Source organism: Takifugu flavidus, chromosome 3 (assembly GCF_003711565.1).
Source record: "Takifugu flavidus isolate HTHZ2018 chromosome 3, ASM371156v2, whole genome shotgun sequence".
Classification (NCBI taxonomy): Eukaryota; Metazoa; Chordata; class Actinopteri; order Tetraodontiformes; family Tetraodontidae; genus Takifugu; species Takifugu flavidus.
Window position 1 is genome coordinate 1,995,038 of NC_079522.1, and position 24,678 is coordinate 2,019,715.

Genomic DNA, 24,678 nt, shown 5'->3' on the forward strand with positions numbered 1-24,678 from the left:
GCCTTCTTCATTTCCCCTCCCCGCGTCTGGAAATGCCTCCGGGCTTAAATTGTTCAAATGCTTGCTCCTTCGAACTTCCTGCCTTATCACTTATTTATTAGATTTGCTGTCCCATATATTTTCTCCCTGAGATAAACTGAGAGAAAAGTGCGCGCTGTCATCATTCCGATGGGAGCGGGAAATTTTTAAAAGGACCCGTGAAAACATCAGTTCTTATGAATAATTCCCGAATGATCGTGGGAATTCGAGTAAATCGCCGGCCGGCACAGAGGTGATTTCATTTTAACGCAGTTACGACGAGGCACTTTCACACTTTGGACAGAGCTAGCGCTGATTTTAGCATGTCGCTAATGCATATGCAGCCTATTAGCAAAAGGGATGGCCATGAAGGTGACACCTGTGAGGCTACAGCACACCAGTATCCCAGAGGTGATTCTTCTGCTCCATATCACCGTAATATCGTAAACTTCCAAATATCCAACAGTAATCGACTCTTTACGTGACGGTTAACACCTCAACTGTAATAAAGTACCAGGATGGCAAGTTTTGCTTTTCAAACCCAGTCTGGCCCCTGGTAAACCTTTTTGAGCCCTACAAGCTAATGCTAGCTATGTAAACCAGGTTGTTGACTAGCCACTGGGTGCAGAGCTGCATCTCCACCTTCAGATGGAATCAATGTTGATCTAAAATTCAGAATCGTGCTAGCTTGAACGCGTGTATCGGAGCCCGGCGACTCGCCTCGGAGAGCAGTTTCCCTCCGTCGAGGTTTTGCAGCAGCACTCGTTGGGTGTTAATTAGCTGCAGCGGAGACAGGGAGCAGCTGACGTTCTGGAAGGCCTCCTTCTCGGCCCGGCTGCCAAACAGGATGTACCGGTCCAGACCCTTCCCCTCGCACAGGACGCCCCTCAGGTCGCTCGGCGTCGTGATGCCCGTCATCTGGACAGCAAACATCGATATTTTAATCACATTCTCTTTAGATATTCTTGTCATCCTCGTCACTTAGCGGCATAATTAGCATCTTTCAGCTCATCAGATCTCGGTAAATACCAGCGGATCACCGGGGAGACGGCTAATTTCATTCCAAATCTCCTCAAGCGGGCCGCTCAAGGCACTTTTTCTGTCAGGTAAATACAAGTTAGCGTCGATTCCGACTGCGAGGATTCCCGCAGGAAGTTGTGGCACCTTTCAGAACGTCTGAAACCTTTCATGGACAGAAAAGGTCACAAGCTGCCCCGGAGCAGATGGGACCGGAGGATTTCAAAGGCCTGATACTCACAGGGCCCAGCGTCACCTGGGCGCTCATGAGGCTCTGGACCACCGGCGCTGGGACGGACAAATCGTCGGTCAGGTGAGCGGAGAAGTCCTGGTCGTCTCTGAGGATGGTCCTCAGGGTCACGGCTGGAGCTGGAGCACAAAGATCCGGATGTTAACGTCAACACGGACGCTCTTCGCCCAACGATCGCGGCCGATGACACAAAATGACCAGAATCGTACAAGTTCCAAAAGCCACGGAAGCCAAAACACGTGTCTATCAAATTAGGAACGACGCCGCCGGTTCCTCACAGCCGATCATCAGGAAGTCGACGCTAATGACAACATTCCTGCCAAGTCAACTCCTCGTAACGAGCAGCGCCCGGCGTTGGGGGGGTCGCCCGCGTGATCGTGTTTAAAGGATTCGTGGTTTGCGTCTGGGTTGAAAGCGGCTCCAGATCCCAGTTGTAAACTGGCTGCTCGTTAGCTGCAGCCGCCGGATCTTCGCCTGCATTTGGAGCAGGCCGGGACTTAGCGGCTAATTGCTAAAAGGAAGCGCTTCAAAAGCAGGAGAGATCATTTGTTGCAGGACAGGTGCCAAATTCAATCAGCCGCGTTCTGCTGGTTCACTGACAGAAGGTAGAAGGTAGCTCTTCATACCCCCCCCCCCCCCCCCCCACACACACACACACACGGGCTTAGCATAGCCCCAATCACAAGCAATAACATCATCAAAGCACGGGTGGGCGGGGCTTGCTGTTGACATGATTAAAAGGGCCGAGTAATTTCATTAGAGGAGCCCTTCCGCATGCGTAATGTATGCAAATCATGATGGGAGGCGGGAACGAGTTAGCCACGGTCCGATTAGCAACGCGCGGTGAAGTACGCTCATTTCCAGGTCCTGAAAGGGGCCGGTTCGGTGGCCCATTATTATGCCCGCCTGGAGAGCAGGAGGATCAGCTGGGATGGATGAGGTGAGATTACGGGGGAGAAGAACATGTTCCGGGCTCTTCTTCTACATTGTTTCCGTCTTGATTGAAGTGGCCGCCCGAGTGTTTTAATCAACCTCCGCTAGCGACACATAAAGGACGACACGATCACCTTTGACCTCCCGGCGTCTGATACGGCTCCGTTCGCCGTGGCCGATAACGATCCCTCGTGCTCTCGCATCAGACGCAGAACGCCATTAATTACAGCCCGGCTCAGTCCTCCGATGGATTTAATCTTGTATATTACAATCCCATGACCCCAAAATGCTAATGTCCGCCGGTGCCATTGTTAAACAGCAGCGGCCCCGCCTCCCGGCTGCCTTTGCTAAATTAGGTAGCGTTTGAAAATCTGAATATCATCAGGCTAAATGAGCCTAATGCAAAGCGGCAACTTATCACGTCAGTCCGGCGGAAAAACGGCCTCGTAAATAACCGCCGCCTTGTTTTTGAGGGATAAAGGGGGACAACAAATCCTCCTCCGCGGAGACACGCGGCGGATGAAGAGCGCTCCCAAAAGTTTTTCATTATTTTAATGTCCGGGAAGACCAATCTACGGAATTAAAGCTAACCACAAAAAATTACTGCAACATTTCTGAGGCCAAAAAATATTTTCAGCGCAACTTAATTCTGCTTAACGTCAGCGGAGGCGGCGCGCGTTCCCTCCTGACGGGTCCGGGAAGGACGGGAGGGAAGTTCTCCTGCCGCGACGCCGATACGAGGTCCATCCTCCGACTCCCCTCCGGCTAAACTAGCTTAAAAGCGTCCTCACCGGTTCCGGGGTCGGACTGCGACAGCGCAGCCAGCCGGTCGGCGTCGTCCGCGAGCGACTGCAGCGCGGCGACCGCCGGCCGCGTCTTCACCAGGGTTTGGAGCTCGATCAAGATTCCGGCCAATCTGCGGTGAAAGCGAGACGGTTAAAGGCGGCGTTCCGGCGGGGACGTCGGGAGGAGCGTGCGCCAGTACATGGTGTTGTTGAAGTTGTTGACTTGTCCCGGCGTCTCGCCCAGCGTGGGGTGGCTCAGACAGGGGTTGTCCATGGTGCAGATCATGCCCTGGAGCCAGGGCAGCACGCCAGCCGACGGCATGGCCTTGTTGGGATAGTGACCTGCGAGAGGGGGAAAAGGCTCTTAGGAGGAACGCCGCAGCGCCGCGGCGCCATTGGGGGGCTCGTACTTACACTGGCCTTTGTGGAATGGCTGGCTGGTGGTTCGCACCCACACCAGGATTAGGAAGAGGAAGAGCGGCCAGAGCAGCTCCACCACCAGACGCACCTGCAGAGGGCGGAACGCCGTTATTTCCTTCCTCGTTATGTCGGACTGGGAGCTGCAGCCGGACCGGAAGGAGCGCCTGGGCTTGTCCTCACCCACCCTGGAGGCCGTGCGTCTCAGACGTTAGCCGCGCTCTCGCTCCGAGCACTTACGGGCTTTACGAGAGCCGCCTGTGCTGATGACTTCCCAGGCCAAAGCTATCATACTCGCCTTATCGCCCCCCCACATTTAATCCTCTCCGGAATGAAGAGCGGCCGCTTCCTTTCTCCGGTGCCGCTGCCTCAACGCTCCGAGGACCGCAGGTGGAGATATTGAATAGCGGCACAAATGGACGAGTCATTTATTTCTCCTACTGCCCCCCCCCTTCCTCCTCAGATGGCCTCAGGGGCGACTCTGGAAGTGAAGTACCAGGAAGCATCTGAAGCTTTTCCATAAATATTTGAACCACTTACAGGTTCAGATTTGCTCGGTTCTCAGAGCAAAGCGTTTTTCCTGACGCGCCGCATCAGCCAAGATGGCCGACAACATTCACGCAACCAAACAGGAAGTTAACCCCGACATGGACACGGTGCTTCCGAGGCTCCTCAGTCGCACCTCGGCCACGGCACGACCTCGTCCGACAAGACCGATCTCTCCCGTTAACCGTCCGGAAAAGGTCCCGGTGCGATGCCACTCATCAGCAAAGCAACGAGGAGACGCCGATGCTAACGGCGCGCCTTCGGGAGGTGACGCTAAACATGGCGCCGTGATGGATCGGAGCAAGGGTGGACAGGAAGTGTGCGTACAGAGGCGAACGGCAGCGCCGCACGTTTGTCGACGAGAGCGTTCCAAGGAGCTGGAGTGCACACATTTCAAAGAAACGAGGCAGCCTCTCCGTCCCTTAATTCCCTCCCGCCCATACGTCAACGCGGAGCCGGCGCTGGCGAGAGCCAGAATTATCATAATGGATTCCACGGGAGAATGACGGAGAGGCGCCGGAGATGGCAGAGACTTCCTCCTCGGGCGTCGCTCTATCGGACCCTGTGAATGGATAATCTCCACCTCTGGAATCATGTGAAATTCCGGACCATAAAATCAGTTTGCTGCCTCTCAGGAAGCCCTAAAACGCTCGGCGAGGCGTTGGTGGAATTGATCATTAACCTCCACACGCCCTCCGGGAGCGCCGGCGTCCTCGCTACCTCCCAGCGCTGTTGTCACATGACGATGTTTCATGCTGACGCCGCCTGGATGCCCTTTTGCCCCAAACCGCCCATAATTTAGGGGGAAAACCTGTCCGGTTGCTACTTTTGCTCCGTTTCTCCGGACTCACCGGCGAGCACCAGGATCACGCCGGGTCCGTGGCGGCCGTAAATCTGCCCGGAAACGTGACTCATAAAGCGAATGGCGCTCAGTCATCGCCTGTGCCGACCTTTGAGACGGCCGTCGCCATGCGACACGTGACCTCCCGGCCGGTGGGAGTGACATCATCGGCCGATACGTCGTGCCCATGATGCTACGCCGTCTAGCCGCGGATAAAGTAGCATTTTGGATGTGGAGTCAAGAGCACAACGGCAACGCCAGGCCGCCGTTGAACCTTCGTTTCAAAACCAAAAAGGACGGGCGACGCCGCGGAGGGCGGGCCACGAACCCGAGCGAGCGAGAACAGCCAGAAAGTGGATTTGGCCTCCAAACGCAGCGTTTAACATTCGTCACTCCCCATCCGGCCCGGTTCCGCTGAAGTCTGGCTCCGCGCAGCTAAAACAGGCTGCGACCTAAAGTGCAGCAGAGATATCTCCCCAAAAATTGAAGGTGACACTTCAAATTGGTTAGCATTAAGCTAAGATTGTTCTTGTTCCCTGGCGGCACTGCTAAAGGCAGCTTACCTCTATAGGAGACAATTTTCAGAGTAAATCCCTCCTATTACCCGCCCCCCCCATGAATAACTTAGTTGCCCTTGATGACCATCTTCTCATTTTCCCGCGTAGCCAGATGGAGGCCCGCGTATATCGATTAGCAAGCGCGTACCTTTTGTCTCTTCCGCAGAGTGAAATTCTTCCAGAGGAGCAGAGTGAACTGTGTCAGGAGACCCATTACGGCTGATCCTGGCAATCGCCTGCCAAAGCGTCTCTATGGCAACGGCTCCACTTAATAAAACCTGGAGGGAATAAAAGGCAGAGTTTGGTTTTCATAAAACGGAGACGCGCATCTTGAGGGCGGCGCTGCTAATCGCGCACTTCCCGCCGCAGCACCTGCATGCGGCCCAGTCGGGTCCACCAAAGGGGGCGGTTTTAGGTCCCCCCCCATTAGCGTTTCACCACAGAGGCGCATTTACGAACAGACAGACGCGCCGCGGCATTTTTTTTTTTACACGGCGACATCAAATATGACCTTTAAGAGAAAGAGACTCGGCTGCCTGTCGTGGGGCCGGAACACCTAACAGGGGGTCCTCTGGGAGGGGGAGGGGCTTATTTCCTGTTAACGCCATGGACCCCCGGCTGGATTGGGACCTGGGGAGTTTGGAGTCAAGGTCAGGCTACTTCAGGTGGCCTTTGGAATACTACCCATGTGTCCCAAACTGGAGCTCTGGAGGTGGTGGCGAGCGGACCGGGGCAGATGAGCCCGGCAGCCCCGAGGGCGGCCCCTGACAAATGGGCCACCTTTTCCTGCTCCATTTCCTCCTTCTGTCCAGGTTCCATCCTCCCTCCGTCTGTTTACATTATTTACCGCTCCCGCATGGATGTTTTATTCACCGTTCTGAGGAAGTTGCTGGGCTAGCATTAGCGCTCCTGAGAGGTTAGCCGTTTACCCTGGTCGGGGCTGTTAAGCTTTTTAGGACGGAACGCTTGGAAGGACCTGGTGGTTATGGAACCGCACAGGAACAAAATGGGGAGGAATCTTCACTTCACCCCCATCGGTCCGGCATTTTCCGACACGTGTCAAAGCTAAAAGGAGGGAAACAGAACGGACTCGACCCCAACGTCAAAAAGGCGCGTTTGTCTACAGCGGTGCGCCCGTTAAGGATGGCGTGGGGGGAGCGAGGCGGAAGATCCCAGCCCAAGGTCTCCTTCCCGACACCGCGTCTAAAAAGGACCAGATAAGGCGTCCCAGGAGAGCGCCCGAGCCGCATCGCCAGTGTTAGAAACCGCGGGTCTAAAGGGAAACGGGAGGTTTCCACATCGTCTCTTTAATCGGAGCCTCCCAGCTCGGAGAATAATTGAAAACCTGAAAGAAGTTCTTTCGGCTGGATTTCGGCTTCATTTCTCACGCGAACATCCACCGCTAGCGTTCCGCGGCGTCATTAGTTCCAAAAGAGGGCCCCCAAAAAAGCAGAAAGGAAAAGATGAAAAAAAAAGAGATGGGGGGTGGAGGGGTGCATAATATCGGCCCCTCCGATGATGGAAAGAGTAAACAGATATTTGTCTCGGGCGCTGAGAGCAGCACGGAACGTCTCCGCATCCGTTACGCCGGGGCCACTTTAGCCTTCCGAAGGCTGTAATGGTCCCTCTGCTCGTTGGCTCCATCCATCTTAGCTTCATCTCTGCAGCTCCATCTCCATCCACGGATTCGCCGCGGGCTAACGTTAGCATCACCGCAGCCTCGGTGTCCGTTGAAAATCTGCGTATTTGCACCTGTTGTACCGAACCCCCCCCCCCCCCCCTTCTAATTAAAGGCCCTCTCAGCTGTCACAGGAAGTCTGCCACAATAATATCACGGATATTGAATTAGCCGTTGCCGGTAAATGACGTTAGCGACGCGACATTTCAAACGCGCTCCTCCTGTCAATCAGCCTTAGCAGCTAATGGCTCATTCATTAGAAACAAATGGAACCATAAATAAAAAGAGAGGTAAAAACGGTGACGCTTATTGACTCATTAGGACGTGTCATTCAAAGACGCTGCGGAGTTTTGAGAGGCCGCCGCACCAGTTTCATGACCACCACAGTTCCCCTCGACACCCCAGTACAACCAGTCCATTTATCTCTCCGTCCCAGTATAAAAGTCCGTTTCTACGGCGTCTATATATTATGAGTTTGACGTGATCACTCATCAAGGAGCCGCTGGCCTGAGAACAGGTAGCTCACCTCTGTTCCACTTCAGTTACATCAGCCCCGAGTTGATCATTAGCCACTTTGCTAACAGCGCTAAAGGCTAAAGTTCACTTTTGCTTTAAAACACAGCAAACAAACACACAAACAAACAAACAAACAAACAAACAAACACCAGGACCCTGGTTTCCAGTGTGACAGCGAGGACACTCCAACACACACTCTCCTGGAAGACCAGCAGTTGTGAGGACTCGCCGTTTCATCCTCTGCTAACAGGTGAAACACAGGCCGGGGCCCCCAGTTGGCCCCCGGGAGTAGAGACAGAACACCAGCGGCAGGAAGCTGTGAAACACCTGCACCATCACAGAGGACACGTACCTGCGAGCGGGTGCTTCTCCTCCGTCAGCACATGTTGGCGGTTCCTCTTCCTCTCACACACACTCTCACACACTCCGCTGCTCCCCTCTTACAGTCATAAACTATGCAAATGACCTGCGCTGAGCCCGCGGTGGAGACCGTCGCCACGGTGATGCCGCCGCCGGGAGGCGCGCAGGTGGTGTAGGTTACAGACAAACATCCCCGAAGCTCACGAGGACTCTTCTTCAGGTCGCGTGCCACATTCCACCAGCAAACTTTGAGACGCCGTCACCTGTTGACCCAGCACAAATTATTCATAAGCTAATTAGCCGCAGAGCTCGTTAGTTTGATCAATTAGAGAGAACAGGGGGGATCATGGGAAATGTATTTATTTACCTCCGCGAGGCGGACGTGGCGAGACCGCGGGTGTTTATAGCAACTATATAATTTGGTAACAAGGGGGCGACGAGTTTATTATGCTAGGCGATAAAGGCTAATACTTAAGCTGCTCTGGGAGGACGCGATTATGGAGACGAGAGCAGCATTTAGCTCAGGAATAAACAGCAAATAAGTCAGAAATCAACACATTCTCATAAGACTCTGTTAGCTACGCATCAAACGTAGATGCAAGGCTAGGCTAGTCGCCTTTTGGATGATTAGCCACATTAGCCTCTACCTTCTGGAAGGTTAGCTGCATGCTAGCTCCACCTGAAGCTTGAACAGAAAGCATCTTTTAAACTTTAGCTTTGGCTCTAATACCGGTTTTCCTCCCAAGATTCCTGGGAAGTAACGACTGAAAACTCTGACAACTTTCCCGCCACCGTCGGGGAAGTTCACTGTGACACGTCGCGCATGCACGTGTTCGCGCTCGCGGGGCCCAGGTGAAACCTCCGCTGCCCAAAAGTAATTGCACGGACTAATGAAGTGGTGCCGCTGGAAGGGGCCGGCGTGGTGGAGCGTTCCCGCTGTTCCCAGGTCAGCAAACCCTGCGTTCCTGCAGCCATGCTAATGAGAAACGAGGCGCGGAGCAGCGCCGCCTGATCGTTTGTTTCATGCATACGTTAAACCTGGAAACCTGTCGGGAGGAAGTAAAAACCAGCTGAGGGGCCGAACCTGCATGAGAAAAGTTCGAGAATCAGGAAACCTGGCAGGAAAATCCGGCACTCGTGGCGGAATAGGGGAAAAGAGGTAGCGCGAGGTTAGCAAACGAGCTATGCAGGTACGGAGGCGGCGGCGGACAGCTGCCATTTTGAATTCTCGTCCGCCCTCGCAGCAGGCGGGGAGTCATCCTGGGGAAAATCCAGGGAAGGCAGAAAACGAGCTCCTGGCCCAGCGCCGGAAGACTGCTTCTATTTTAGCACCGGCACTGCGGTGGGAACGCCGTGTGAGGAAAAACAACACCTGACGCCTGAGATCCGCCAGATTAGCTCGCAGCCGCTGCCGAAACACCGTGGACGTGGGCTCGCTCTTATTTTTGTCTTCACCGACCAAATTTCCAGGCCCGGATGAAGGAAACCTTTCGAAAAGCGGGAATTCTGAGTCAGACCACCTGGTGGGGTCGGAACCCTTCATGAATATGGAGTGGAAGTGTGAATCTGGCCTTGAATCAGACGTAAACATCAGAAATTACACTCTTTTTTGCCGGCGTGCGAATTAACGTCTCTCCATTGATCCCCCCCCCAACATGGCCGTGAAGGAATTTCAAATTTTGCAACTAGCTGCAGAAATCTCGCCCGACTCGACATAAATCTGAATCCCAGCCGCATAATCCGAGGGTCAGTTAGCATCGCGCCGCCGCTTCCGCCCCGTTCGCAGCCTGTTTTCGCTGCTTTTCCATAAAACAACGGACATTCCCGGGAGGCGGGCGGCATTTCAAAGGCTGTGATTGAAGTCAAGAGGACTTCAGATGACAATTTAGCTCACGGGAGGGAAATTTATTTTGATGTCTCCCAGAGAGAACGTTGCGTTTAGCTTCATGCTACAAAAAAATGTCAGCAATAATTTGTTTCTACCTGCATGACAGCTGCTAAGTGTGGGTCATGCTACGCCGTTTGCTACTAGCTTACATCTGTGAGTCGCGGGTTTGGAAAATCAGCCCCTCTGAAAATCCTTGAAACAAAAGCCCTTTTTGTTGCCCCGCTGTGGCGTGCGTGCGGATCGCCCGTGATAAATGGGCTGACGGTCCCACCGGCCACAGCCAGGTGTGACACCTGCTGCCGTGCTGGCAAACACAACCGCAGAGGCGGCGGTGCCAGACCAGAACTCTGCCAGAATCCTGACGTGGGCGGCGATGACATCATCCACGGTTTGAGGGTCCTGCTGGGGGGCTCTTGATTAGCCTGGACGGTTGCTAGCAGGTCCGCTCACGCCTCCCATCACCCAAATATTTGATGTTTTATTCCCCGAGGTCACTGAAGTACAGATCAGACCCCCCCCGGGCAAGCATAGCGACGCACCGCTAGCACTACGGAAGCCGTTGACGGTGCAGGAACAAATTAAGTCGTCAAATTGGCCGCGGCATCATCACGTGATGGAAGTCTGGCGTGCAGAAGCGTTGATTTGGACCCATCGACGTGTCAGAGATCCTGGTTGTTCTCCGGGCTTTGATGGAAAAGAACCTCTTTGTTCAGACAAAAATCTCTAGCAAGGCCTAAAAAGGCTTCTTCCATCAGCTACATTTTTTCTATTTTCAAAACTCCGACGCATATTGTGCGAAGGCATCGGTTCGATATCTAATTAGCCTCCCAAACCAGATTTTTAAAGTGCTCGAGGGCTTCAGACACCGGCGGACTGTCAACATGGGGGGGGCGATTTTTGATGCCCCGTCGGAAAATATGAGTCCTTGTTGACGAAATTCCAGCAACCAAAAAGTGTGAAATTCCGCCTTTCTGGACAGATTCGGAGGGTGAAGTCCAGCGAGGAACCTTGCCCCGTTCTGAAATTGATATTATTTGTGATACTGTAAAGCCTTCAGGGTGACGTAGTGTTTTAATTTGGTGAGTAGTTTGTTCTGCCCTCTGTTTATGGTTGCACATCAAGGAAAAAGGCAGGGTGCTAATGGCAGGGTGCTAATGGCAGGGTGCTAATGGCAGGGCGCGTTCCCGGCGTAAGTACCCCGCCGGCCCGGACACGGATTTAATGCCACCTATCGCACCGGCGGAGGCGGTTTCCAGTTTCTTTGGGGCTTTTCAAAGTAAAACATGTGGAATTTCAGGAAAGTTCGCAGCAGGTACAAATTAGCCAAGCAGAGTTTAGCCGTTAGCATTTTGTCCGGTTACGGCACAAACGCTTGCATGGTGATGGATTTTTGGCTGCTCTCACAGCTGGGAGAAAACTGCAGCGCAGTGGAGCAGTTTTTCTCAGGCTAAAGAGAAGCTAGCATCCACACAGGTGGTGCAGAATGATCTGGGAGCCGCCGCCCAGCTCTGAACTGGAAACACCAAATCAACTGGTTTCTTTTCTGCTCGTGTTCGGGAACAAGACGATGTGATCCACCTCGGAGCGAGAGGAGCGGAGGAAAAGCCGGCTGCAGGACGTTTGCACGCTAATACAGCAACGCTAATACAGCAACGCTGATACAGCAACGCTGATACAGCAACACTAATACAGCAACGCTAATACAGCAACGCTATTACAGCAACGCTAATACAGCGGGCGTCGCAGCATCTGAACTCCACGACACGTTCCACAAACGATGTCCCGAAAATACCCAGTAAAAGATTTATAAGATCGCTCCGAAAGCGTCGCGCAGCCGTGTCGGAGACCGAGCTATAAAAGTCTCCAGCTAAAGGGCAACATCATATATTTTTATCATGTTCACCTCACAACTCCGCCGCTCTAGCTAACAGAAGCCCGGTCCACCGTTCAGACCAGCTCTTTTGGTCCAATCGGTCCAAACTGGACTTTATTGTATCGTCCGCCTGTGAAACGACCAAAGCATCAAAGCAGCGACAATACAGCCGCTGTTTCTCTCTACTTGAAGAAATCAAAAACCATCAAATTGCTCATCGTTGCCTCTGGCAACAGTGGAGAGAAGAGAGCAATTTTGGATATTAAAGAACAGATCCAAGTCTGAGCCAGAGCCAGACGATGGCGCCTACTTTTGGGATCAAAGGGAGTTCCGAAAGGTCCAAGCGGCAGGATAAAGCTGCACAAACGTAGCGCGGCGCTGACGCACACGCTAGGCGCGGCTGACGTCTCCCATCAGACCGTTAAGGCGACAACTTGTGTCTCTCATGTTTGTTTAGAGAAGCCGCAGCACCGGAACGCCGACGGAGGTCGGATCAGCCCGGCAACAGGAAAACAACAGTGCGCAGCTTTTATCGAGCGCGGGAAAAAGCTATTTAGCATGCGCTAAAACATCCTTTCACCTTTACACCAATTAGAGGCCGCGTAAATATTCCGCCGAAAGTGACTTCAAAGGATCGGTTTGCCGTTAGCGAAGCGTCCTTTTAGCCAAACTGGCGAGATGAAAGACTTGACGGGCAGGAAGAGTCATGAGGCCCACGCTAATACAGCAACGCTAATACAGCAACGCTAATACAGCAACGCTAATACAGCAACACTAATACAGCAACTCTAATACAGCAATGCTAATACAGCCACACATTTGGTAAAACAGCCGCTAGCGTACTTCACCAGGGGGAGGGAAGTTTAAGCCCAACATGACCGCGTCATGCTAACCGTCCAGCTAACCCTTCACGGAGCTCCTGATAATGCTGCTGCTAATGGAGGCTCCAGAACGTCCTCGGAGGCTCCGTTAACGCCCCGAAGGTCAGAAGGTGATCGGACGACTCGGAGTGACACTGCCAAGAGCTGCGGGGATGAAGGAGCGTTAGCAAAGCCAACGCTGAACCGCGGGGGGTCTCCTCACCGCCCCGTTTGCGTTGTTCCACGTGGGAAGTTGCAAATTTCCTCCAACCTCAAATGGAAAACGGGAAACTGAGGTTTGGGTTTAGTGGGAGAAATAATCCTGTTACGGAGGCGTGTTTCTGTATCCGTGAGCTGCTTCGTGTGCTCGTCGCAGGTGCGAGCCGCTGGATCGGCCTGATCCGAACAGATGCATCGTTTTCAGTCTGGGGGCGACGACAGAAGCTAAAGAAAACAGAACCGTCTTCATTTTCTGGACTATATTTGTGCTGCACCTGCTCCTCTCTGTCCTTTTGTACATTTAGCATTAATATTCACAAAGAAGTGGCTGTTAGCATGCATGCTAACAGTTAGGGGATCACAACTCTTTCTGGAGCTCCTTTAGCGCACAGGTGAAACCCGTCGCCTTTAGCTACAGTTCACTTCACCGTATTTATGCCGTCACGTAGCGGGTCGCGACCTTGGACCACTGTGGAGGAGGTGAAGGTACTCCATTCCATTTTATACGATAGCTTAAACCAAATTAGCCAAATCAAATAGGATAGTTGGATCATGGCTTTAAATGAGGTCGTGGAGCGGCTGCAGCACCAGTAGCGTGATGTAGCCGCGCCCGCTATTACGCAGCTTCACCGTCGTTTCAACAAATGAATTAGGAATGAAACAGGAATGAATTAAGCATGAAGCGCTAACGCGGCGCTCGCGTTAATGCAGGAGCTGCAGATCCCGACGCGGCGGAGCAATCTCGCGCCTTCAATTATACATATCAAACCCGCCTTCCAAATGTGTTCGCTTCACAATTAAATGGCAATTAATATTCCCGCACTGATGTTTACGATACCGCCAGGATGCAAACATCTGAGGCTTCACCACAGGCAGGAAGGACGACACAAAAAAGGTCGCTCCGCGGGGGTAATTTGTCAGCGCGCCGCCGCTTGAAGCGGGGTGGCAATTACTGCCGCGGGTATCTGCTGTGGGCAACGGAGGGGAACGGAGCTGATAACTGTTTCACCGAGGCTAGCAGCAACATCCTGCAGCCCAACACTTGTTCCCGCATCAAAAGACCCGGTTTAGAGAACGGGCGCTTTTAGCTCCCGGCGTCAAATCTGTGGGGGGAGCTGGAGGCCCCAACCCACGTGGCCGCGGCGCCCCCGGCCATTTATCGGGGAGCGACGCAATTCCGGGCTAAAAGAGCGTCCGTGTGATGAAAGCTGAGCCATTTATGAAGGGATGAAGGTGGAAATCTACAATCTGCTGTTTAGCTGCCGCTAGCAACGGTGCGCGTCCTGTGTTAGCTGCTAATTGCTACTAGCTATACATCATTAAAGATTTCAGTGACTTCAGTTGGGGCCATTTATTTATCCTGACCTCTGCAGGGTCGCGGGGAACTGGGACCCACGCCGGCGCCATGATGCTAAATGGGACGGGCGTTTGGCTATTTCACGCCATTTTGGATCACGTTAACACCGACGGGAAAATGAGCGCGACCGACGAGGATGACACACAGGTCTGTGAAGAGAAATAAAGGTAAATAGAGGGATTATTTTAGCGGGCTAACTCGACTGACGACGGACTGGACAAAGGGCTGGAGGAGCCTTGGCGTTCCCTCTGAGACCCACCCCCCTTTTATTCCTCTCGCTCCCCATTCAGGAGCTTTGCAGCTCTTTGTGTGTCGCTCCGTGTGAAGGAATGCACCCACCCACCGCCCCCCTCCGGAGAGTAAACTCCATGAAACGTCAATTTCAAGCAAGGAAGAAAGACTCGGAGTCCGGCGGCGGCGGCGAGGAGGATGGACGCCGCGAGAGTGTTTGCTAACGGTTTTTGGGTGAAGGGAAGAGCGGAGAGAAATCCTTCCAAATCCCGGAGCAAAGTGGCGCGTTCCTGCGCGTTTTCTGCTCCAGGCGAGCGCGGGAAGCATCCGCCGAAGTGCCGCAGGAAGCGCGGGTGAGGAAGGTTAATGAACCCACCTTTTCCCATCAGCTCAGTGGGCGATTTTATGGGCGAAAAAATTAATTGCTCGTGACAAAAAACAGTGGCGAGCGGAGGAGCCGCCCCTCCCGCATCCTGCGAACAAAAACATTTCCCTCGCATGTTAGCGCGCGGCTAGTTGCGTCCCGCGCAGAAAGTTGTGTCAACACACGCAACCAGGGCGACGACTCCGCCGTCCCTGACGAAAACACGACGCCCACAAGCGGCGAACGCGGTGGCGGGCGGCTTCCCGCCGCCGTCCGCTCCTTGCCTGTCGTCTCTGGAGGAAACAGGCGAAATGACGAGACTCCATCAGCTCAACAATCTCTGCCCTCGTCAAGCGTTAGCATCTGTAGCGCCGCGGGGCTTCCTGCTGTTTTCACGCACTGCAGCAAGATGCTCAGAAACGCTAATGGAATCGTTTGCACCCGTCTCTCCCGCTAGCGAGGCCCGCGATTAAAACGACATCTTTTAGCATTTTCCCGTTAGCGGCATATTGACCTCATTAATCACGCCGCTAAACGCCTTTTTCCCTTTTTTCCGGATGGGTCAGTCTGATGAACTGTTTTGTGTGTTTGCTGGAAAACCACAAAGGTCTGAGCCGGAATCATTAAGCTAATAAAGAATATGGAGTTTTAATAATTAACATGCTGCCATATGATTGCGTTCATTGATCCACAAGGAAACCGTGGCGACGAGCTACTGCATATAAATGAAACATTAGCTGTTTGACTAAATAAACCGAGACGAAAAGATCGAAACCTGAGGGATGCTAATGGAGGATGCTTCTGCAGATAAACTCAGCGCTCCCAACTTCGTATCTAATCCCGGGGAAAAAAAAAACACCTGAAAGAGCCAAGAAAGTGTGATAAAATATCTAAAGTGGAGGTCAAAGCCAAACAAAGCCGCCCCGGTGATTTAACAAAGGTTATAGACACTCCTGCCACCGGACCAGCTGAAGGATTGCCATGGCGACACAATTAAAGCGCCATCCATTCGCTCTAATGGCCACATTTGGTGGAGGGATGACGGATTTGAATCCGATAAAGTTGCACTTATTATAGCTCAACACTTGCCTTTTAACGCCACCTTGAACCCGCGGACAAATTACCCAGAACCCCGCTGCCGTGAATTATTCAGCGTCCTATATTGGAAACCAGAGGCCTTCCGATAAAACTTCCCCGAGAAAAGGGGGAAGTTTTGCCACCATCGGCTGCCTCCGAGACCCAATTATTTGATTTCAAACACGCTGGAAAAGGCAGGAAAACCTGATAAATTAAGAAGAGAAAGAAAATAAAAAGATTCTCTGAGCTTCCGTCTAAAAGTATCTCAAAAGTACCTTCTAACGTCCCTCCACCAAAGTAAACCGATTGAATTAACTCTGCAGTATCATATAAACGTAGAGTTTCATCCGTCTCCTCTCCGCTGAGGCGTCCTGGGGGGGGGGAAAGACTTAATTGACAATATTTGCGCAGGAACACGTAACCAGCGATGGCGTAGATTGGCTTTAAAAAACCCATTTGGTGGGACACGCGTAATTATGGAGCTACACGCAGATGCTCGGGGTGATACGGAGGTTCGCTTAATTCGATGTGGGCGCATCATTTGTCCTGCGGGAGCTCCCCCCCCGCAGGAGCCCCCCCCCCCGCAGGAGCCCCCCCCCCCACCGCAGGAGCTCAGCGCACATTTCGTTAGACGCTAATTTCAGACATCCGTCGCGCGAGGGGAGCTGCGGGAACGCGCCTCCGTCCGACCCGCCCGCCGCTTTAGTTGCTGTCTGCACGTTTCAGGCAAAGGTTGTGGTCCTTGGAGTGCCTCCTGGAACCAGGACTGGAGGTGGATCTAAGGGGAACGGGACCCAGGGACGCTGGACCGTGACATTCCGAGTCCGTCTCATCAGTTCTTGCGATTCCAGGAGGGAGCCTCAGACGACCCTGGCTACCTCCTCCAGCTATCCCTAGAGAAACAGAGATGGTCCGGGGTTAGATCAGTGGCACGGTCCCTCCGGTGTGTCCTGCTCTGCCTGGTTCTCCTTTTCCTGGTGCGATACGAGTATTTCCGACTTCGCTACAACTACAAAAAGTTTTCCTCTCAAGCCCGGAGTCTTTTGCTTAAATTGCTCCCATGACAGGGCCCACTGGGTTCACTGGTGTCTGATCTTGTGGAGACACTGCAGCCTCAAAGGCTTGAGAGACTTGTCTTCTTTAGGTCCTCCTGGGACAGAGAATACCACAACTGTCTCAATATGAATGAATCGCCGTTCTTCTCCGCTGGAATAGGTCTTCAGATGCTCTGTGGTCATTAGGTTGGATGGGAGAGCCAGGGATTTTTGACTGGGATTCATATCTCAAGAGAGAATGTAAGGTCACCGGAGATGGCGCCGTAATGAGGGAGGGGCTCCGGAACCATGGATCATGTGTCTCAGCAGCGGCGCCCGTAACACAGATGGATTTACAAGCTTAGCTTTGGTGATAAATGCTTCCACCTGACCAGAATTCACCGCCAATTAATGACAATGAAGATGCAAAAAAAGGAGGTCAGGAGCTCCTTTGTGGACGACATTTTGGATTCTGATTCAGAAAATCCAAGAATGACCCTGGGCCTTGGTGGTTCTGCTCTCGCTTTAGATATTCTCCACAACTTGTACAGAGGTAGCATCACTGAGACGCACAGCGCGAGCAAAGCACAATAGACAATATCCTATCATGGATCAATAGCCCCCAACCCTAGCACTAGCCCTAGCCCTAGCCCTAGCTCTAGCCCTAGCCCTAGCACTAGCCCTAGCCCTTGCACTAGCCTTGCAGTAGCCCTCGCACTAGCCCTAGGCCTTGCACTAGCCCTAGCCCTAGCACTAGCCCTAGCACTAGCCCCAGCACTAGCCCTAGCACTAGCCCTTCCACTAGCCCTAGCACTAGCCCTTGCACTAGCCCTAGCCCCAGCACTAGCCCTAGCACTAGCCCCAGCACTAGCCCTAGCATTAGCCCTACCACTAGCACTAGCCCTAGCTCTAGCCCTAGCCCTAGCACTAGCCCTAGCACTAGCCCCAGCACTCGCCCCAGCACTAACCCTAGCCCTAGCACTAGCCCTAGCCCTTGCACTAGCACTAGCCCTAGCACTAGCACTAGCTATTCTGTCCACTGTCAGTCAAGGCCATTTTTATAGCGCTGAGATCTGCTGAGTGACTCGAACTTCGAAATCAACATTTTTCACTGGAAGAATGAGCGAACTCCTTGTTTCCAAGTGTCCTTGTCGCAAATGAACGTTAGTGTTGCCTTGAAACCATCTCCCACACAGGGCACCAACCCCGTCCCTGACCCAGAATCCCCCTCATAGAGGACCGCCAGGACCAGAGGACTCAAGGCTATTTGGCCGTACCGGCTGCGTCAGGAGGCGCCGTCATCTCTGACATTTGCACGAGGCTTAAAAAGTGAGCGCGGAATAAAGCGCCTCTCCCGCCCTCTCCATCTGTCTGACAGTTCAATTTCCTGTGCAAAGCTTTAATTCAGAGCATCCTCTCCACCCCATATCTGGAATTTCCATCTCGCAAGGTCATCCGGGCGCGCAGAAGAAAGGGCCGGCGCGCAGATATCCATCGGCGGCACTATTTCTTATTTTGCCCTTGTGCCACCTCAAACCCCGAATAGAACAAAAGCGCGTTTGTGGAGGGTCATCTTTACCTGCGCGCCACGATCCCCCCGCAGGCTTTTAGCTCCGAGCCCAACGATAAAGCACGGAACGTTAAAGGAAGCGAGGACGGGAGCCACATCTCGGAGCGCCGCCACTCCTGCTGGGCCATTCCCGAGCTCAGCCAGCACGAGCTGCGAGAAGAAAAAGCCACCCTAATTGATACGGCCCCCTGTATCGATACGGCAATGTCGGCTATCGCGCAACCGCGACACATCCCAACGCACGCGCGCAGCAACGCACACATCGGAAGAATGTTTTATTGATCCGAGAAATAGGCTTAAAGTAATTGCCTAAGGTCAATCTGGCCAGATAAACTGTTTTCGTGCTTCATTAAAGGGAAACACAACTTCTCCCCTCCGTCATTTAATGCGAGTTATTGACTCTCGGTCCCGTGACATTTGGAGACAAAAGCAAACTCCTGCCGAGTTTTCCGACGGCCCGATGGCGTTGCCCTTTGTCCGGAGGAAAACGCCTTTTTCGCCGGCGCTGCCATTCGAGGAGGACGGATGGATGTTGATCCGGGCTCGACGGACCGCCCTTCCAAACCGCGGACCTCCGTTAAAAAATGAGAGTCCGACATCGGTCGATGGAAGTCAATGTTGGCCTTGAAAATGGCGTGGGAAAAATGGCACAATGTTCGTTGACGGAGGCAAAGGTAACAATCAAATGAATTAAATTAACATTTTGGACATCAACGACGTCAATACAACAATCGGTTTCATGCCCGTTTCATCCCAGTGAGGGATCGAGCGTTTGGCGGACGCCAGGATCGATGACACGGCATCGAGCTCCTGCCTCCGCGGCCCATTCAAAAACCACCTTCCCTGATGAAATATAATTAGATTCCTCCGCAGAATGAAAAAGGTATTTCGGACAAAGGCAACGGAAAACGTCGGTTCGGGATCCGTCGCCGCTGAGGTGCTTCGGAAAAGGGAGAAAACTGAAATTAGCTTTAGAAAGAATGAAGATGGAAACCAATCGCACAATCTTTGTTTCTCTCTGCATCACCACCAACTCTGATTATTATAGAAAATTAAACCCACAATTCACTGGATTGGCGATGGAAATATTGCTATTTTATGATTCCCAACCTCCTTCCACTCTGCAAACTTTTAGATTAACCTCGAATAATTAAGGAGCCGTCGGAGCGAATGACTGCTAGTAAAGGGGAAAGATCAGTGATTCAAGCCAGTGAATTAAAATTACAACCAAAATGATCTTTTTGTCCCTCAGAATTGTCTTGGGCTAATTTTCCGTAATGTTTCCATAATGTTGATAATAGAACCACATGTAGATTTAAGCTAGTTTTCCCTCAGGATGTGGCTAGTTTAGCCAGTTCCCATTCATTTCCCTAATGTAACCGGGATTGCTGGAGCCTGGCATGGAAATTGCTACCCCATCAGAGACCCCCCCACCGACCAGAGGAACATTTAGAACCTCCAATCAAGCTAATGCGCATGTTCCCGAACAACGAGCAGAAACCAGACCATCCGCACAAAAGCGTGACTGCTAATAATTGGAACCCAGTCCTGGACTCATGGAGGACCAGGTTGGGCTGCAAACTAATGACGGGTGAAATCTGGCCATCGAAGCTCCGCCCCCTTGAGGTTTACCCTCTATTCATCTTCATTTAGAAAGAGGTTTGGTAATTATTTTGCATATTCATGAGCTTTGTGCGGTCACATCGTGCCGCTGCCTGGCCACGCCCACAAACAGAACTCGCCCTGGAGGCAACCGCTTAACCTTGTCCTCGCAAAACTCGGAACAACCCGTTGTACATTAGGAGCAGCTAACGGCCAGCAGGCTGAGGAAGAAATTGCCTCTTCACGGTCCCCACATGAGGGATGAAGACGAGTGCGAAGAGTCCACTGATGTCATTGGGAAAAGTGTTATTCCCGTCTTTATCCGCTGCACGACCCCACGGAGGGGAAACGTTGCCAATCCAGCTGCTGCGGTGGCTCAGTGAAGGCCCTCCCCCCCCCCCCCCGGTACTGCAGGGACACGTCGCACCTTAAATTCTTCTGGCCATCAGCTGAAAGTACGGACCCATTTGAGATACACAGCTCTGTTTTTCCTATTTTCTCTGTTGTCTACCACCCATGTGTTGCAGCGCGTCATGTTTGCTAACCAAACACCTTCTAATTAAATCCAAAGTGACTGACTGTAAATATAAGTAATGACTGTCCCTCGTCGCTCGTTCGGATCTAAATTCAGAAGTCGCTTCGCCAACCGGATGAGAGTGTGCTGAGGCACAAACGACGACCCTCAGCGTGTTGACGCCGCGGACAGGCGAGGCAGACGCACAATGAGCCTCTGAGGCTGAATATCGGCTCCAAGGACCGTTGAACGGCTCTCTTTCAAATCATTCGGAGAGAGAAGGACTCCAAATTTCCCCCTCAGTCAAAACCGGAGGTTGATCGGAGGCTCTAAATTACCCTGAAGTGTGAGTGTGTGAGGCTCCGGCAGCTTGGGAAGAGTGGCGGTACGAGAAAATCACGCTAACGTTTCAACCACGGCACCTTTTCACAGGGAGAAAACAGCCAAGTACCCTGGAGCTCACCACAAGAAGCTCTTACAGAGGAAAAGCAAGATCCTTTCATCCAAAATGTCTTTCCAGTCAACGTTTCCCCCCATGCAGCCTGAAACAGCCGTCCTGCTGCTGCCCTACCCCAATATCGTTTGTGTAATTATCCAAACTATTAATATGGACTCTAAATTGATCCCATTGATCCCGTCTTCCAGACGACATCTCTGCTTCTCATGAAGAAACCCCGACCTTTCCGGGCGCTCCGCCACCCGGCTAGCAAACATCCACTTAGCAAGTTTATCGCCGACGTCCAACCGCGCTGTTCCTCGCCAACATCTGTGATTTGGGACGCCGACCCGCTGCAGCCTCCATGATGAGAGCAGACGCCTTCATATTAGTGGGAGCTTCCCAATAGGAACCCTCATTAGGCCGCTGGAACACAGCGGGATGCGATCCACAGGACCCACACAGGATCCAGACGCATGTACGTCTTTAACGCGCCGACGGCGACAAACATCGTCCCAACTGGGTTTTCCGTAGAGGCACCGACTGAAATCCACAAAAGGTCGAGTTTAATAATTTGGCGAGATCGTCAGTGCTCCAAACGCTTTAAATCCAGACATGTCACAAAGGGAAACATCAGCATTCGGTCCGTCCATACAGAAGATTTAAGCACGGCGACGGACTACGGTGGTCCGCCGCACTGACGCTATCACCAGAGCTGATCTACAATATGCTGATTCTATCATAATAAAGAAAATTGGCTCGATCCCTGAGGAGAGGGACCTTAATAGAAAATAATTCTGCCCTTGAAACCCCGCGGGCCCAGCTTTGATTAGATGATGCTATCTTTGTTTGGACTTGAGCATCTGGGGCAGGACCATGTGCTCATATATTTAATTAAAATACCATTGCCTGCTCTGACAAAAGGGTACTTATCTCATCACAAGTGTGCACCCCTGGATATTTTTTTTAATTCAAAAGATTATCTCAGCGATTGGCTGCAGAGGTGTGATGGATGTGGGGGCAGTGGCGAGCGTGGAATCTATTGGCGCGTCAGAAAACTGGCGTGTCTGCTGTCCACCTTGACTGCGGGCCAGATATCATCGCGCCGCTCCACCTGGCCACGAGACAGAAGGACGCTAGCTTTATCGCTGCAGTTTCATGCACGGAGAGGAGCGGGGGGGCATCGGTTCACAGCCGTTTCTGTGGCCACGGCGGCAAAAAAATTGTGTCGCTGATTGTTTGAGAAGTGACCTCTTTGGGCCAGAACCTCAAGTGTTTTGGACAACAGGAAGCTATAGAAATGGAAGCAAATCATCTTCAGTGAGGTAGATCCTACCCCGGCAGGACCACAAGGAGACTCAAGTGCACAGATGGACGGCGTCCAGTCGGTTGGTTATTTGGGTGGAGCGGTTGGTGCCCAGATGACCCGAAACATGTGACCGAGCTCAAAGCACAACGGTTTGGGTCTGTGGCGTTGGGGGGAGCTTCTTTATGCTAAAGAAGCAAAAATAACGAGCTCCACGTCCTTGGGTTTTTCTCAAGTTTACCAGTTTATGGCAAATTTATTACAAACCAACCCGAAGGAGTCGGCTGTGCAGCTTTGATGTCAGCATATATTGGTTCACCTGGTGGACCAAATAAAGAGGAATCCAACACGATATCCCCGACCTTCCATAATGTCAAGATAAATATCAGTTTTAATCTTGTTCTTAGTATAAAAAGTCAAGGTACGCTAGGGTCCTGATCGTTACAACGAAATACACACGATACAGGTTAAGAGTCAACATTCCTGTCATCACATGACCGGGATGAGCAGAGCGGAGCCGCAGGTGATCTTCATCACGTTGCAGTAGTTTACCTGCTTATTGAGTCCATGACTAACTCCATCCTGTGACCCGCAGTAACACACATTCCCTGGACGGTCATTACCGCCTTCCTGACTGCACCGCTGCTCCTCCTGTGGCCTAATGCACCGAAAATGATGCTCTAAATTAACTCACAGGGGACTTTTGTTCTCCTGGATGTAAACTGTTTCCCTCCCCGCGGATGTTGTCAGGCGCTGAAGGGGCGCGAGAGGTTTTACTGCTTATGGTTTCGATTCTGAAAACACGGCCATCACAGACGGGGCGAGGCGTGACCACCATGAGCCAAGAGTGCGAGATGTCGAGCCATGCAGGGAGGCTAGCAATGAGAATGAGGCTTTAGCCTAAAAACACCGAGAGTTTTTGGTATTTTAGCTATCTGGTTTGAAAAATTCCCTCCTAAAATTCGCTAACCTCCAGATAACACTTTATTGGGGGGAACGTTCCGAAGCTGCAGCTTCTTCTAGCCCAAACCTGACCCTCTCTGATCCCCTTGAGGGCCAAACCTTGGAAAAATCTCCACCCCATCTTAAATCGATGTTATCTGGACTGAAATAATCACCAGGGTAACGTCTGTTTCGTGCCCAGGCCGGCAGGTTCCTCTGACACATGGTGCTGGAGACCACATCGATTCACCCGAGCTGCAGAATCCTGTCAGAGTTAACAATTGATTTTTGTCTCACCGGGGGACGAGTATGAAATTTGTTGTTTTGCGTGTCCTGTCAGCGCAGCTTGTAGTCCTTCATGGTCGGCGCTCAATGTTAAAGCGCTCTGATTGGTCACAACTAAACCATCTTAAGTTTATCATTTCTAATCAACTTCCTCAGGTTTAAGCAGACGCTCAAAGTTGAGTTGGTTTTTACCTGACCTGGGACACATTAGGGTCAGGGTTAGCACCTAGCTAACTAGCATCCAGCTAACCAACCACGGAGGACTACTTTGTTCACCCTGGACCAGGAAAAGCAGGAAACTCACCAGTTGATGCTCAATGTTACGGAGACCTTGATCCACTGCGGAGGCGACTGGTTGGAGTTAAACTGGGATCCATGCTGGATTAGAGGTGAGATCCCAGGAGGACCGGACACCGCTGGAGAACAGGTGAAGGAGAAGTTGATGTTGCCCTCAACTGTCAGCAACAAGGACACCTCCAAACGAGACGGCCTGCCAGCCAGAGCCTCCCCCGGGCCCTTCCCAGCCTAAACCGCTCCATCAGAAACATCTGCTTCTTTGTCTGCTAAACGGCTTTCTGAGTCTAAATAAATCAATAATGGAGAATCGAGGAAGATTTAATTATCACGAGACGCACGGCTGGATAATGAAATACGAGTAACGGCTCCCTGAGCAACAAACAAGGAGACGGAGACCGATGAATGAATAATCGCGCCATTAAAATCAAACTTTTCACAGCTGGAAGGCGGAGAGTCAGCTCTTCAGGAGGCTAGCTGCTCATGCTAGCAACAGAAAAGTTCTCTCCTGACCATTGTTCAGCTTTTGGCCTCAGTAAACGCCTGACTTGTGCTTCGACTCGTGCGTCGTCATCGCGCCGGTTGTGCCGCGCAAGCATGTTCCCGTTGGCGCCCGAGGCGGCTCATGAGCTAGCATAACAGCTAATTAATGAAGTGCACAGGGACCGGGGTCCCGTCTCCAGCACATTTGATGACCGTCCCGGTTTATAAACGTCAATCAGCGCGTGGCGGTGACGAGTTCCGTCTGTCCACCCGAGTCATATCTGCGGGGGGGGTTCGGGGTCGGTTTGGGGATTTGAGCTGCGCATCGCTGACAATTTCCCTCCATGACTCAGCCGTCAATCACAGCGGCAGCTCGGCAGGAGTGGGACCGATATATATATTTTTTTTATTAAAACTTTCTATGC

The 24,678-nt window shown here is 52.2% G+C and overlaps 1 protein-coding gene across 2 annotated transcripts; it reads right to left on the minus strand.

The window, feature by feature from the left end:
- Positions 1 to 24,573, minus strand: abca4a (ATP-binding cassette, sub-family A (ABC1), member 4a). Of its 2 annotated transcripts, XM_057027352.1 has the most exons (8): positions 23,781 to 24,573; positions 7,911 to 8,181; positions 5,513 to 5,642; positions 3,418 to 3,511; positions 3,204 to 3,345; positions 3,010 to 3,134; positions 1,277 to 1,404; positions 1 to 936 (listed from the first exon to the last, which is right to left on the minus strand). In XM_057027352.1, exons 3-8 carry the CDS (start codon positions 5,576 to 5,578, stop codon positions 691 to 693), a joined length of 801 nt encoding a protein of 266 aa, XP_056883332.1. In that variant the 5' UTR covers positions 5,579 to 5,642; positions 7,911 to 8,181; positions 23,781 to 24,573; the 3' UTR covers positions 1 to 690. The 2 variants fall into 2 exon arrangements, with proteins under 2 accessions (XP_056883332.1, XP_056883333.1); XM_057027353.1 differs by lacking the exon at positions 23,781 to 24,573 and having other exon boundaries at positions 7,911 to 10,258.
- Positions 24,574 to 24,678: the final 105 nt, after the last annotated feature.